This window comes from Rhyacophila brunnea, unplaced genomic scaffold (genome assembly GCF_057557595.1).
Source record: "Rhyacophila brunnea isolate RB1 unplaced genomic scaffold, BYU_Rbru_1.0 scaffold_4, whole genome shotgun sequence".
Classification (NCBI taxonomy): domain Eukaryota; kingdom Metazoa; phylum Arthropoda; class Insecta; order Trichoptera; family Rhyacophilidae; genus Rhyacophila; species Rhyacophila brunnea.
Genome location: NW_028233068.1, coordinates 36,090,095 through 36,105,697, shown reverse-complemented (window position 1 = coordinate 36,105,697; position 15,603 = coordinate 36,090,095). Strand labels below are relative to the sequence as shown.

At 32.5% G+C, this 15,603-nt stretch overlaps 1 protein-coding gene across 2 annotated transcripts in view; it reads right to left on the bottom strand.

Annotated features, from left to right (window-relative positions):
* LOC147067307 (uncharacterized) overlaps window positions 1-4,829 on the bottom strand; it is a 56,303-nt gene extending 51,474 nt beyond the window's left edge. For both annotated transcript variants that reach the window (XM_085953920.1, XM_085953921.1), the window contains exon 1: window positions 4,620-4,829. In XM_085953920.1, coding sequence (XP_085810046.1) covers window positions 4,620-4,682 — 63 coding nt within the window. In that variant the 5' untranslated portion in view covers window positions 4,683-4,829. The remainder of the gene's footprint in view (window positions 1-4,619) is intronic.
* Between the last annotated feature and the right edge of the window lie 10,774 nt (window positions 4,830-15,603).

Sequence of the window (15,603 nt, the reverse complement as noted above, 5' to 3'; positions counted from 1 at the left end):
AAGAGAAAGTCAGTTGGATAAAGCCACGGATAGTATCCATATAACCTCAAATAAAGTAGTAATAAAGAGTCTCAAAAATTTCTTTTGAACTCGCTCCACCATAAGGTCATATTTCAACTGATGCGGGGCCCAAACAATCGACCCACTCTCAAGCCGGCTTCTCACTAAGGAATTATAAAGAATTTTTAATACAGTAGCATCTGAAAAGACCCGGGAAGTACGCAAGACGAAGCCCAACATTTGTAGCGCCTTTTTACAAATGATAGCAATATGACCACTAAATGACAGCCTACTGTCAAACGTAATGCCAAGATCTCTTACAGATGCTATTCGCGAAAGAACTCTGCCATACATCGAATATTGGATAATATTGTGGGAACTACTATACTGTATATACTTATGTATTTTCATAACCACTTCACGCCGTTCTGTATGCAGACATGTTCTATGGGGGTCGCGACATTAGAGTGGTATTATGTCCCTTTATCTCATAAGATTCGGGCAGCAATTAAATTTAACAATAATAGAAAATAACATCAAATAATAGCTTTTTATATAACAGAAAACCTGAAAATATTATGAAATGAATATCTACCATAGGGTATTTAATATTATACAATTGTAATTAGAACATAATTTACCAGATTCAAATACTAGGTGGTTGTTCGGATTACAATCATTGATAACAATGAATGGTCAAGTATGTTGACTTTACCAAGTAAAAGTGAAATATCGATTTACAGAAAAATCATATTGCTTATTCACTTTATAAAGACATTAAAGGCAAAGAAAAAGAAACTTACGTGGAAGTGTTCGTAGGTACTCGTTTAATTTACGGCACAATGGGGTGCCTTAATTATGTTATGGTAATTTATTTTTTAGCTCATGGTTACCTAATACATAACTAATAAGGTTTTCGATTCCAAACGATTTATTTATACGTAAATTCACGGTTAGAAAATGTAAGAATCCCTGGATCTGGATTTATAATTTAAAAACAAATAACCGATTTTTGCGAATTAAAAATATAACATTTAAAATTGAAAACAACTAGATAGTCTGAAATATTTTATCTATGGTTAAATCATAATAAAACGAATCATTGGACGTGAAATATTTATATGTACCTACGTAATTCCGTTCATTCACACAAAATCATAGGCATATACCTAATAATATAATATATAGGACTAACAACAAACCAAATGGAGAAGAATGTTTTTACTGAAGCCGCGGTTGATTATTTTATTAAAGAAAATAAATCGTTAGAGGAAGAATTAAATAAGCGAACACAGTGATAACGATTTTTATGATTTTACGTATGAGCGAGATGATTCGATAACTTGCATTTTCATAATGACGATCACATTTGAATTAAAATGCGCATTTTATTACCATTACAAATCAAATATTAAAATACGAATAATATACGAAAACGTGACGACAAAAGATTTTCAACGGGTCACCTGCTGAAATAAGTATGGCGTGATGGAAGAGATTAGAAATTGGCCAAAACGAACGGCATTTGAGAAAGGATCAAAGTGCAGAAAATAAATTACATGTTGCCCGGAACGTTGTTATTTTTTGTTGTATGAAGGTTGTATGGAAATAAAACAGAATAAATTTGTGGAAATGTACAGAATAATTAGGAATATGGGTAGCATCGGTGTCAATTTCCAATGTTATTTCATTAGCTAAGTGGGCAGTTTTCCGTGAAAAAGACGAGGCGGTCACTGCGCCAGAGAGTACCAGATAACTTCTTAAAAAGATGCGTAGTTTTCACAATCAGATTGCAAAAAATAACTAAAGCAGAAAAAAAATCTGGCAACATAAGTATAAAATTTCTGTATTTTTAAGACTCATGTGTGGTTTATGGTTTATGGTACATAATATTCGCGTAAGAGGCCCCCAAAACTTGGGCCCTCCCGCACCAATTTGATTACATATCATATTACATTCGACACGAAGTATCTGCTTACTACCCGGTGTGTTATCTTATCTTTAATCATGGTTCATAAATCATAATACTTAGGTACCTAGTTGGCAATGATTCAAAGAAAATTATTGAAATACGATTCGGTATCCGGGTAGAAAGAATCATGCGGACAAGAACGTGGGAATGCAGGAAGAGGCCATACGAATGGTAACATCACAGTTACACTGATATACATTATCATAGAAACTAATCAATAAACTGACACGATCGATGAAGTGGGATACCAGCTGTATGTAAAGTATATTTGTACAGAACACAATATCTATTGCTTACAGTGTTGCCACCTTTTTCTATGCTGATATAGTATTTTTTGTCTTGAATCCTTTAAAATTATAGTATTTTGGTATAGGTATTTGGCGTAAAATTATAGTATTTTACATTTTTCGCAGAATTAAAATTATAGTATTGTACTATAATTATAGTACGAATGGCATCACTGATTAGAAACTACAAAATGTTGTTCATCATTGGTAAGCTAAGCACAAACAGAAAATCAACTGCACCAAAAGGTCCCCGATTTTAATATTATTATTAGATAGCTCCTCGGTCTGAGACCCAGTGTAGGGTCAAGAATCGGTACAACACTGATTCACCGGATGCATTGAAATGCTGCGCTCAAATTCGCATTATTATGGTGACTCTCTTATCTCTTCACCGCCTGCCAGGTCTCCACGCAGTTATGCCGGCGTAGGTATACCGTGTCGAACTGAATATTGGATGGCTTAATACTCATATTATGTACTACTACCTACGTAATTGACATTAACTTAAAACCTTGTTTCTTGTAGTACGCGATGATGACTCTGCTGTCAGGCTCCGAGAAGAATGTACGAAGATAACGAAACAATTAGCATTGTATAGGTACCCAAGTATTTATAATGAAAATGAATTTGAGTGTAGGACATCGATGAGTGTGCACAAAAAGGTTCTTGGAGTCGCGGGTAGGCGACAGTTAAAATACGTGTCTGGATTATTATATTAGATTAGTGGTTCACTAAACACCATTACTGCCATAATGGCGCTGACAGGTTTGGAGACACCTTTGTGAACAAATTTCCTGTGAGATAGTCAGGATTTGTTATGGTTCGATTATTTTTTAAGCTAAAATGTTCGTACTATCTAATGAAGCGACCGCATCTTCTGCTCTCAAAAGTTGCAGTACGTATTTGAATTCGTTCCTTCATACGCCGCCCGGTATAATATGCCGCTCCTATTCAACGCATGACCTGCTTACCCCTACGGGACGTCACTGGTGAGTATTTTGTAAGGGTGATCGATATTATAATAATATGTTACGGTTCTAGTCGGTTATGCGGAATACAGCGGCAAACACATTTTGAAAATACCCTATATACTGGATTATTTGTTAGTTTAGGTTAGGTTTGGTTAGGTTAACTAACCTAACAAATAATCCAGTATATCGACTATTTTCAAAATGTGTTTGCCGCTGTATTCCACATAATCGACTTGGAGTCCAATCTCTTTGACTTGAACCCATAATAATTGTAATTGAATTCATTTCCAATCAACATTTTTTGTTATTTATTAATGACAATAACATACGCAATCAACAATAAATACATTTTCCAAGCATACCTATTTACGTACCTACTTTAATCATTCACTTTCGGTTTATCTTATCGCCCTTATCGGTTATTTTGTCACAATCAGGTAAAAGAACAATACAATAATAAGGTGCACATACCTACGTGCTTACTTATTTTATATGTAAATAAATTGTTCGTATCCATAGAAGCACCACAATAGTGTATGTATAAACCACAGCTATGTACCTACCTACACTACAAAACAATTGAATTTAAGCATACAATACTTCGATGATAACATTTATCTGACAGTTAAAGATAATGGTACAAAATATTGCATTAAAAACATGAAAGTACCGTTTTGGAAAGTATCAACAGTCACTAAATCGCTGAGAATTTATTATAAATCGTAGGTAAGTATGTACAGGAAACATTCTGACTTTTTATGGATTATTGCGACGATAAAATGTTCAGTCAAAGCAAATATAACGTCGTTGTCAATGTTTCAGCAAGGTCTTATCGATTTTATGGCATTAACAAATACAATGCAAAATTCGTATTAATATTACGATATTAATGTACAATAAAAGATTAGAAAGAGTAAAATATAATAATAATCTATGAAGAAGCTAGTTCTACGTTTTCTCCTTGTGACATACAACTTACGACAAAACTCTCACTCCAACAGTAAAAATATACAGAAAGGAGAAAACCAAACTAATTCGCCTGTCACTTTTAGTACCTATAGACGTAGTTCTTTTGGGAAGAAATAATAATTAATACACTATGTATTTATACCACGACTAGCGATATAGGTCGCGATATCATGGCTGTCATTATCACGCACCTCGACTTTGACGTGAAAGTAGACCTTTTTTAAAGATAAATAGGTTGGTGACAGAAGGTTAGGTTACGTACGTCATGCAGAATACTCTACTCTCATTATTTGCACTAATATTTACGCTGAATTGCTGTTCACATTGTTGTTAATAGTGCAAACGACGTATTGCTTCGAATCTTAAAGCAGACAACATTATGAAACATGACAAAAAACAATGCAAAATGTTGAGACAGACCTTCGGTTTATAAAACCACTTCCTCAGCGACTCCATAGCGCCAGTTTTGTATAACAGCCTCATATGAAAATTTCACGACACTAGCACACACATTTCAACAATGTCGAAGCACTATAACGTATTTTTTCAAATCAAAAACACACACAACTTCTGTCAAATTGAACACATAACGGCAGACATGTCGAATAACATTTTCACAGTTCGTGACTCATTCTTTGTCGACATGAAGTGCGTCAGCGCAACTTGCGCGCGCACCAGCTGGCAGCACTCACAATCACAACACAATTCGAAATGGCGGCCAACGCCAGTCATTATTTCCAGTGTCTAGCTTCACGTTGGTGAGAAAATAATAAAATGGGGAACACATAGGAACAAAATAATATAAATATGTATGTATTTATTATATCGGTATTATTATTGTACATAATATTATAGTAAAAATTAAATATTATGGACGTATAATTCGTTACTACACAGGGCATAAGATAAAACAGCGTTATTATTGTTTACAGTAAGTGTATACCATAGACTAATATACTATCTATGGTATTCTAATAAAATATCAAAGCCATCTACTGACTATATTGGTAAGTTTTTTGACAAAATAATGCTAAAAACTTACCGCGGCAGGTGCTAAATGAACACCAATTTCTTGTTATCTTTACTAAAAATGTAATAGGTGCATATTTTTACAAAATGTTAGAATCTTGATATACCTATACACAATTTAATCACATATGACATACTTTTCTGTAAACATCATAATATTATTATGATACTAGTGACACCTATAAGTCGATAGATATCGAAAATCTGAAGATACATTTTCATTTTCTCGCCCTGCTTTTACAGGATAGGTACCTACCATTCAAAGACAATTATTATGGGGGGAGGCGTCCATTTCGAAAAAATATCCTTAATAATTACTTATTTATTATTGATTTTTAAGACGGTAGCATATAGAAGTAGTAGCTGATGCTATTGACTTACGCATTTATCCCGCCTAATACTTATGGCTTCGCAGTGACGTCCCTAGGCAAAATGCCGCCCATAGGCAACGCCAAAATGCCGCCCCACTTTTTATACAGTTTTTTAAATCATCCTTTCATGACACCAATATCTAAGAAATGTGTTGTGTGGATACATTACTAACAAAATATATACCACTAAATCTAATTGAAATGCCAATTCTACTTCAATAGAAAATATTATGAGTCCACAGTTTTAGATACATTAAAAAATACACATGATAACTTTCAAAACTCGCGAGTGACAGGCAAAAATATTCGGATAAATTAATTAGGTGAGTATGTATCTACCTATAATTCAAATATAATTCGAATATCTGCATGTGTCATTGCTGGTTATCATTGTTACGTCCAAGGACAACGAAAGGACATCGCAAACCTGACAAAAAATTACAGCCCTGTTAGGTCTTTTATGTTAATTAATACATTTTGTTTCAAACCAATGAAATATTGGTAATATTTGAGGACATTCAATATTTCTTGAATCCCTCTAGAATTTTCACCGATTATTACTAAGCTTAAAATAATATTCATATTGCATATTTAAAAAAATATCTATTAGGCTTTCATAGACCCCTGCAGGTAGATTGTTTGTGAAAAATATAAAATTATCATAATGTAATAGGTATACTTTTCAAATATTCACTACATTCTTATCGATGCACTGGAAAATCTATTAGGCACTCATAAACTTATGTAGGTATATTGCTTTATAATCAATTAAAGAAAATTGTTTTTGATTATTTTCTAATAGTACCTACATGGTAATGGCAATTTCTTTTAGAATTTTCGCATTCTTACTAAGTTTAAATAATGAATAATGATATCTTCATACTAGGCCAATGTATGAGGTTCTCATAAAATCCATGTAGAGTGTAGGTAGATGGTTTATGAAATACAAAAGTAGGTATCATGATACTATTTACTTTATTCTCTACATTCTTATAAAGGTACTGGAAAATGTCTTAGGCACTCATACAACCTATGGTGAATATATTGTTTTTGAATATAAGTTTTGAATATTTATACACAATTTCACCTCTGCCAACTCATTAGTTTTTGAGATACGGAACTGTTCAAATAAATCATTTAACCAAGAACCCGCTTTTTGATTGATTTATATAAAATGTGTAATCAAATTGACACCTCGGGTGCTGTGTTTATAGTGTGGGTCAAGTATAATTACTATTAGGACGATGGTTGTTTGAAAAGCCAAGCCTTTGCCAAATTTGAAACTTGCCAAACGTGCCCCTATAGTTAAGAAGTTGAAAAACACTGGTTTAGAGTACATATACTGAACTACTATAATTAAAAAATATATCATCATTGGGTTGTGAATTGTACGGAATTAAAAAAAAGAAAATTAATGTAGGTATATAAATATCATGTATAATATCATTCTGATGAGGTGTGAACCAGGGAACTCAGAAATAATGGAAACTGAAATACCTAACGGGTAAGGAGTAGCAGGCAACCGATCTCGAGCAAGGAATAATATGAGATAAACTTAAACACGTATCAAAAATACGTCATACGTCGAATACTAATAACTGCTCTCGGTGTATGCATTGACGTTCATTTATTTATTTATTTATTTTATTTATTTATTTATTTAAGAATACAAAACATTGTGGACATAACAAATCTAAATTCAAGACGTACACAGCATGAGATTTACATTATAAGTCGTCAAACATTACCCTTACAAGAGAGAAGAGAATATAGAAAAAAAAATATATATAATAACAAAAAAAAATAAATAATCAAAACATACTTAAGTACAATTAAATACAGAAAAATTTAATTTTTGAGAACGAAAAATATACAATTTTATACAGAAAAATACAGTTTCAAAAATAAAATGCAAAGTACATCATTGAAAATGTCTATGTCTTTAGGGAGCGCATTTATTAGTCTTGCCCCCCTCGCTAATGGTGCCTGATAGGCTTGACACGAGGAAACGGTTCCAATCCAGAATAAATCATGGCTGCGACCACGTAGGTAATTGACAGGCGCATGGAAATTCAAATTCATTAGGACACCAGGATTGGAAACCATCCCTCGCGATAACAGGCAAAAGTGTTTCAACAGCAGAAGAGACCGACGAGATTCAAGAGAGTGAAAAGTAAGCATACCTTGTAGAAAGGCAGTCGGAAAATAACCATCTGACGAATTATCGAAAGGAAAATAGTTAAATGTTTTAAAATAAAGACATCGAAGAAATTTCTTCTGGACGCGTTCTAAAATAAGCTTATAGGAAACCTCATAAGGACACCAGATAATCGACCCATAACAGCAGAAGAGACCGACGAGATTCAATTAATACAGGGGGGGCAAACTGCAGCCCGCGGGCTGCATGTGGCCCGCCGGGTATTTTTTTGCGGCCCGCCATCATTAATTGTACCTACTTCTGATTACGAATAACTTTTTTATAAGTTTTTAAAAAATATTGACAATAGATTAAAATTTGTTTAGCAATAGTACGCGGTCCATTTTCAATTGATATTGATAGTGTACCGAGAGAGCTACAACTTGAGATTATTGATCTGCAGTGTGACACTGATTTAAGACAATTGCATCGTCGTGAAGAAATCTCAAAATTTTACAATGCCCTTAATTCAGAAAAATTCGACCAACTTAAAGATTATGCAAGAAAAATGTTCGTTATTTTTGGATCAACCTATATATGTGAACAAACATTTTCGATCATGAACCTCAATAAAAATTCTTTACGATCAAATATCTCCGTTGCCCATTTAGAAGCAGTTTTGAGAATATCAACTACAAAATTAACACCTAAATTTAAAAAAATGTTAAAAAATGTACAACAGTTTCATTATTCTCATTAATTTTTTGTAATGTTTATTTTTCGTGATAATAAATAGTGTATATCTAAAAATTGTATTTTACTTGCGGCCCGCCGCTCATTTTGAATTCTTAAATTTGGCTCTCCATCCAAAAAGTTTGCCCCCCTCTGATTTAATAACACACACACTACTATTAATTGCTCGTCCATAATGCGTAGGTAGTTCATTTTCGTAGGACACTCACACATTCAAAACCCTGCGTCAAAATGTAGTGTATTGAATATAGACTATCGGAATTCTATTTACTATCTGTTCTGTGAGTGGTAGCCAGGGGGCACTAAATCCTCATAGGGACGTAATATAAAACCCACTGGATAGAAGAACTCGTAAAGTTCGATAAACGTACGTGCCAGCAAAGGACCGAGAAGAGTGAAGGTAGCTAGGATAGGCCATTATCCAGCAGTGGATCAACCCCTGCTGCTGATGAAATATAATTATTTTGATGAAATATAAACTTTACTCAAATTAATTTATTTTTATAGAATATAAAATAATCGAGTTTATTTATTATATATAAATTATTATAAAACTAAGTCAATATACAATTAAAAAATATTTTTCTTAATCCTTCCTATGCTTCAAAATTTATATAATCGCCTAAGATGGAGTGGAGTCTTCGTCAGTGTAATTCTGAATGTTAAATATTATTTAATAGGTAAAATATGTCATATTTTTTGTGACTTATAGGTACCTACTATGATTATTTTGATGACAATAAAATAATTATTTCAACTTTGGTTTGATATCTTTCGTATTTCCACTAAAAATATTTTTTGTTTAGGGGGTGGGCGGCAATCGTGCGCGACGCCGGGCGGTAGTCACCCTTTGCGTGGTCAAATAATAACGTATGCGACGTAGCGATTAGGCTATCTACTTACCTAAAAAGAGCATCAAAGAAAAGCTCAAATTAAGTTATAACAAAGCCTAATTAATAAGTAAAGGCTTTCTTTGTATATACTTGGTGAGCTTGAAACAATATGTTTTACAATTTTAGACTTTTAAATGGTTCTGTGTTTATACATAGCAAAGCCTTTTTGAGCTTCTTCAATAATTAACCCGCGGCTCATGTATGGGTTACCGCTTTTGATTGCAATCCATTGTTTTCAATAGGATGTTCGCACTTTGGAATAAATTGGCTAGAACAATATGTGTTGATTGGATATTGTTTCTACGCGAAGATAAAATTGTTTAGTAAATGTTAAAAGCTACTCTACAATCAACAAGAGAGGCTATGTAAAATACTCAGAGCTGTAATAAGGACTTGAAAGTATTATATTATATAAAATAGTGTTTGTTTATAATATACTAATATGTTAATAAATTAATCCCCCTTTGTTGGGCAGGTGCCTACTTACAATCTTATTTTTCATAGATTTTTTAAATAAATGTCTCCAATACTGAAAGACTGAGAAGTCATTTATTAATCTAGTAATAAGCTACTTAGTTACCTTATTATGCGTAATACGTTTATCGCCAATTATATCTCAACATTCATAATTAGTTAAAGCTTTTTCAATAAATTAGATTCATTCATATTTATATGTATAAATATTTTGAGAAAATTATATTTACTTTCATATTTTACAAGACGGTTGTTTTATTAATTTTCTCGTTGGGGTATGTACCTACATAATAGTTAAAAGAAGTAACAATTTATTAATTATTATTCTAATTGATTTGAGTTTTGTTCTTTCCATTTCCAAGTCGGGCTTCGCCATTGGGCGTCTTTAAACATTGGCGAATATTTTTTTTTCATAAAGTATTTATTTTTTACGTGCTAAAATAAATCATAATAAAAACGTGATGTTATTAAACCCAAAATATTTAGGTAAGTATATAAATTATCTCATTAGTTATTAAAAATTCCTTATACTTAATATTAAGAGTGGATAATTATTTTTCACCCACAAAAATAGCCCCTAAATAATTATGTAATAATGAAATCTATTCAATTAAAAAGGCGCTGAATAAAATTTTCGGGAGAGGTAAAAGCATAATCGACAACACATATTTTAGTGATCTATGCATATTAATTTTTCTTTTATAAGGTTCCGTTTATAAGAAGTTCAGTAGGCAATTATTTCTTAAAATACTTAATTTAATTTGGAACTATTTACAAAATGAAACGATGAAATAAACAATTTTCAGAAATGATTTGACAACAATTTATTATTGTCTTCACTTATCAAGTGGCAATCTGTCAAAAGCAATAAGCAAGTTAATAAACTTTTGGTCGCGGCTTGATAATCAAATTGGGGAGGTAGGTAAAATTAACATTAACTAACTGAGAGAGTGACATTTTTATCAAACATGCTTAGATGCCAAAAACTAAAATATCTGTAAAAACGGGTGGTTTGGTGGTTTTAAATTATGAACATCATTTTTAAGAGTTTTTTTTTTAAGAAACTAGGTCAAAATTTTTTTTTTATGAAAGTGAAAAACCCACCGAAAATCGAGAGCTGTTTTTTTAGTTCTACTTCCCAAAAGAATCTATACAAATTGCAACTTTTACCGGGTGCTAGGTCGACCAGGACGTTCTGCGTGCCAGTGTTTGAGGTTCTACAATTCTTTCGTGTGCCGCATCTTGCCAGGTCAGCCATAGAGCAAGTAGATCGCTATAATATCATCGCTGCAGTGAGAGTGATGTCGCTCATTACGATGGAATCAGTGGAGTTGATCCAAACCTACGTTGTAAGAAAATAGGCGTCAAGGACGTTATAGTGAAAATAAGTTATGTATGTGGTTAGGTTATATGTTATTTTCAGTGCTCAAAAACTACGTCAACAATAATTAATTATAGTTATTCTGCGACAAAGTTATAACTTTTTTTCCGTTGGGTAGTGAGTGAAAAACATAATAATAAAATCAAATTGATCTCCTTTAAAGTTTAAAATTGTCTCTTGGCCTGATAAATCAACATCAACAGCATCGGCCTTAATCTACACATGGATGAAAGCTTCTCCAATAGTGGCGTAGATATAAATAGTCAGTCCCTATGTAAAAATCATACATGAACAACCCTAAATCTTTCTTAAAAAATCAAAATCATACGAAAGCTCTAATTAGCTTTCTCTTCGTTTTTTTTCTTTCAGTTTAAAAAAATTCTGTCGAAAATCAATGTCGAGAGCTTTTTTAAGCTTTCATTCAGTGACGTCCCGTGGGGGTAGGCAGATTGAGCGTCGCTTGGGGCGGTAGTTACTTGAAGGGCGGCAAGTCAACGAGAATCATTTGGTATATATAGAAATACCTACCTAAGCTGAGTACTTCACAACGAAGATCTTTCCTTTAAAAAAATCCAGCTCACTGGTTGGAAACAAAATGTATTAATTAACATAAAAGGTTTAACATGACTGTATTTTACAACGTTTTTATTAGCTAGTATTCATGTTTGTCCAGTGGTTATTTGTCCAGTACAAATCTTAACTTTTAACTAACTTCCCGACTAGCTAGACATTTGAAAATTTTAGAATATATCAGAACATGATGCCAATGCATTTTTTTAATACTTTTAGCCATCTTTAAGCAGAATTGAATTCATTTTCAGTTAATTCTGTTTTGTATGGAAAGTTATTTCAGAAAAATCCGTAAAAAGTAAAAGACTATTATTGGTTGCCAAGAGGGTGATCCTAGCAACTAAATTATTAATATATACGTGCGTTACTATGGAAATCAAAATGACATTTCAGTAAGTATTCCATATTTGTTTGTTTTTTATTTACTTCATATCAAGTACAAGTTTGAGCATATTGAGCATAATAATTCAACAGAAAATTTAAAAACGTTGTATATAAAAAGTTATTTTTATCTTGTAATTATGCTTGTGAGGTTCACGATGTCTAGTTTACTTTCGTTGCCCTTCGACGTCCTTGGTGACCAGAAACAACACGAGCACGGTTCATAATAATATTGTATTAAAAAATGGGGCGGCATTATAGCCCTGCCCAGGGGCGGCATTTTGTCTAGGGACGTCACTGCTTTCATTTAATAATGAAAAATTCCGGTTTATGTTGCGTTGCCACGGGTTGGCAAAAATTAATAATGTCGTCGGTGTAGCGACCCCCAGTCTACCTTTCGGACGTTTTCTATCTCATGGGTAATACTTAATGGATGATTAAATTTTTCCAGCGTTGTTCCGTCTTCGAACTATGTGACAAAACCATTGATTCCATTTCAAATTTTTAGCGAACTCTCTCATCCTTGTTTTCCCTTATCCAATCAGTTTTTTGTCATTTTACATTATGTCCAGCATGAACCACTACTTACCACGCTTTGTTACTCAAAATTTCTGGATATGCCTGATATTATGATATTGTTTAGTGCCCGTTGGGTACCACTGTGACAGCATTTGTCCAGTAGTCCAGAGTTCACTCGCCGTGCGACATATACAGCCATTAGCAATATTCACCTGCTTGAGAGTAAATTTCCTAGAAATGCTCTAAATTTCATGTGTTTATGTCAATTAAAAAAAATATTGGTTTAATTGTCTGTTTAAGAAAAATAACAAAATAGGTAAGTACCTATTTGCCTATCGAATTTTAAAACAATTCGAAACGAATAATTAAGGGGGGTGGTATTTTAAGTCTGCTGCGTGGCAGCACTATGCCTAGGGACGTCACTGAGATTAACATTTCAAAATAGTTATTTAGATTTTTTAAAAGGAGGCGAAATAGCCCCTCCCCGACGATAGTTAATTAATTCTCCTAAATATTGTTTTAATACTGCCAATAGAAATGTGAATTGATAATATTATTTAATATTTTGAATAGGAATTGTAGTAAGTGTATATAACCGATAAAATCAACTTAGAATCGATCCATAATATAAAAATATGACAAAAATCGTTAATAAATGATACATAATAGTAAATCATTACAAGATAATAAGAACTTTTTGTATACAACGTTTTTAAATTTTCTGTTGAATCATATAAACTTGACTTGACTAGCTTAAACGATCAAAAAATGTTGTACTTGATAGAAATACTGAATAATGAAATGTCATTTCATATTGATTTCCATAGAAATGCACGTATATATTATTTAATAATTTAGTTGCTATGACCCCCCAGCAACCAATAATGGTATCGAAATAACTTTTCATACAAAACAAAATTAACTAAAAATGAATTCAATTCTACTTAAAGATTGCTAAAAGTATTAAAAAAAGTGCATTGGCATCGTGTTCTGATATATTCAAAAAGTTTCAAATGTCTAGCTAGTCGGGAAGCTAGTTAAAAATCGATTGCAATATTTGTACCGTACAAACAACCATCGGAAAAATAAGAACACGACCTAAGAAAAACATTGTAAAATAGGCGAGTAACCCCCATTATGCCTTTCTAATATAATAGGAAATATTAAATCATTTTTTATGGATCCATGCCTGGACTGCATTATTTGGCATACCGCTTCACTGGTGGTATTGGCATGCCGCATCATGTTTAATTGACCAGTCCACTTATTTGATTAAATTATACACAGTATAATAGAGGCGCTCAAAAGAAAAGGTCTTGCAGACGCTAATAAAACATTTACATATCTATATACCCACGCGAAGAAAGTTTTATTATAGGGTATGCCCCCGCGTTTAGAAAAACAAACGGATGGTGAAAATGGTCTGAAAACCAGGTTAATTATATTGGGGGAAAAACAACACACGACAATTGGGCAACCTACAAATAATGTCTACCTATCTATCCATATTATATATGTATTACGTAGAACTAAACATATAATCCTTCTAGAAATCTTATATCTAATAAAATATGTAAGTACCTACATACAAATATCTTACTAAAAATATAAAATTCTTCATCCAATCGGTAGGTGCTCTGTTATAATTAAATGCTATACTTAGATAAGATTTGTTTTCTGGTTTACTCAGTATATATCTTGAATAATCAGTGCTCGGAATGGGAAATCGGAGGGCTAAATAATTTTCCGAAAATATTAACATAGTTACTTATCTAATTGTATGTATATTTTATAAAAATAGGTGTGTTCAATTTTTTTATTATATGGCCTACTAGCTCAGATAGCCAAATAATTTTTCTACGAGACGGAGCGATAATTTTAGGGATTTCATCAACTGAAACGACGCTCCGGTCCATTTTGAGCCCTGATCATAACAAAACTTGTTAAAGCATCTATAAGTAGAGGCAAGTGGCCACGTGTTACTTTTAAAATTTGCCTCTGCACTGGCCTTCGATTTTTTGAAACAATATGCGTATATGACGCTAACCTGAATATAAATAAAATTTGAATGTCCGAAGTGAAGTCGGTACCTGCTATAAATGACATTACGTGTATGACAGACATTTAAATATTTTAATTATATTTGTCTGTTTAAGGCCGGCAATTAGACTTCATGAAATAATTATGGCATTTAATGAATTTAATTGTTTTACTGATTAAAATCATAGATTTGAATCTGTTTATAGGTGGTAGTAGTGCATTAGTGTTAGGTACAATCTAAAACAAGTGTTTATAGAATGAACTATTATAGCAGACATTTAGATTAACAACCGTGAAAAATAGTTAACAGGTAAGTGCTTAAGTAAGTTCCTAATTAACCAAGACGTCAATAGCAGATATAGAAAATATTCGGAAATCGTTACAATTCATCGTTACTGACATCGAGAAATTCTGAATTAAACTATAATCTAGTAATATGCCTCAACACTACCTAACTTTGGTGGATACCCATAAGTAACGTACCTACGTATCCTACCTCGAAATTTGTGGAAATCTAATGAGAACAGAATGATCCAATTACTAATCTGACATTATCTTAAACCTACTTTAATCTGATCACAGCTTAGTACGTAAGATAAGTGCAATGAGGGGTTTCAGGAGTCAGGTCCATAAATATTTACTACACCGTACATAATGTATTTATCAATATTATATTATTGATGAATGAACAACAAAATTATATTTAATCTGTTCGAAGTTCATTGTAAAATATAAATATTCTTAACAAGATTATAGTTTCATCATCTATTTATTCTATATGATTTCGTTGGACGTTGTAAATGTAAATGATGACTCAACTCGCTTTTCCACGTCTACTATATAAAGTTAACAATTA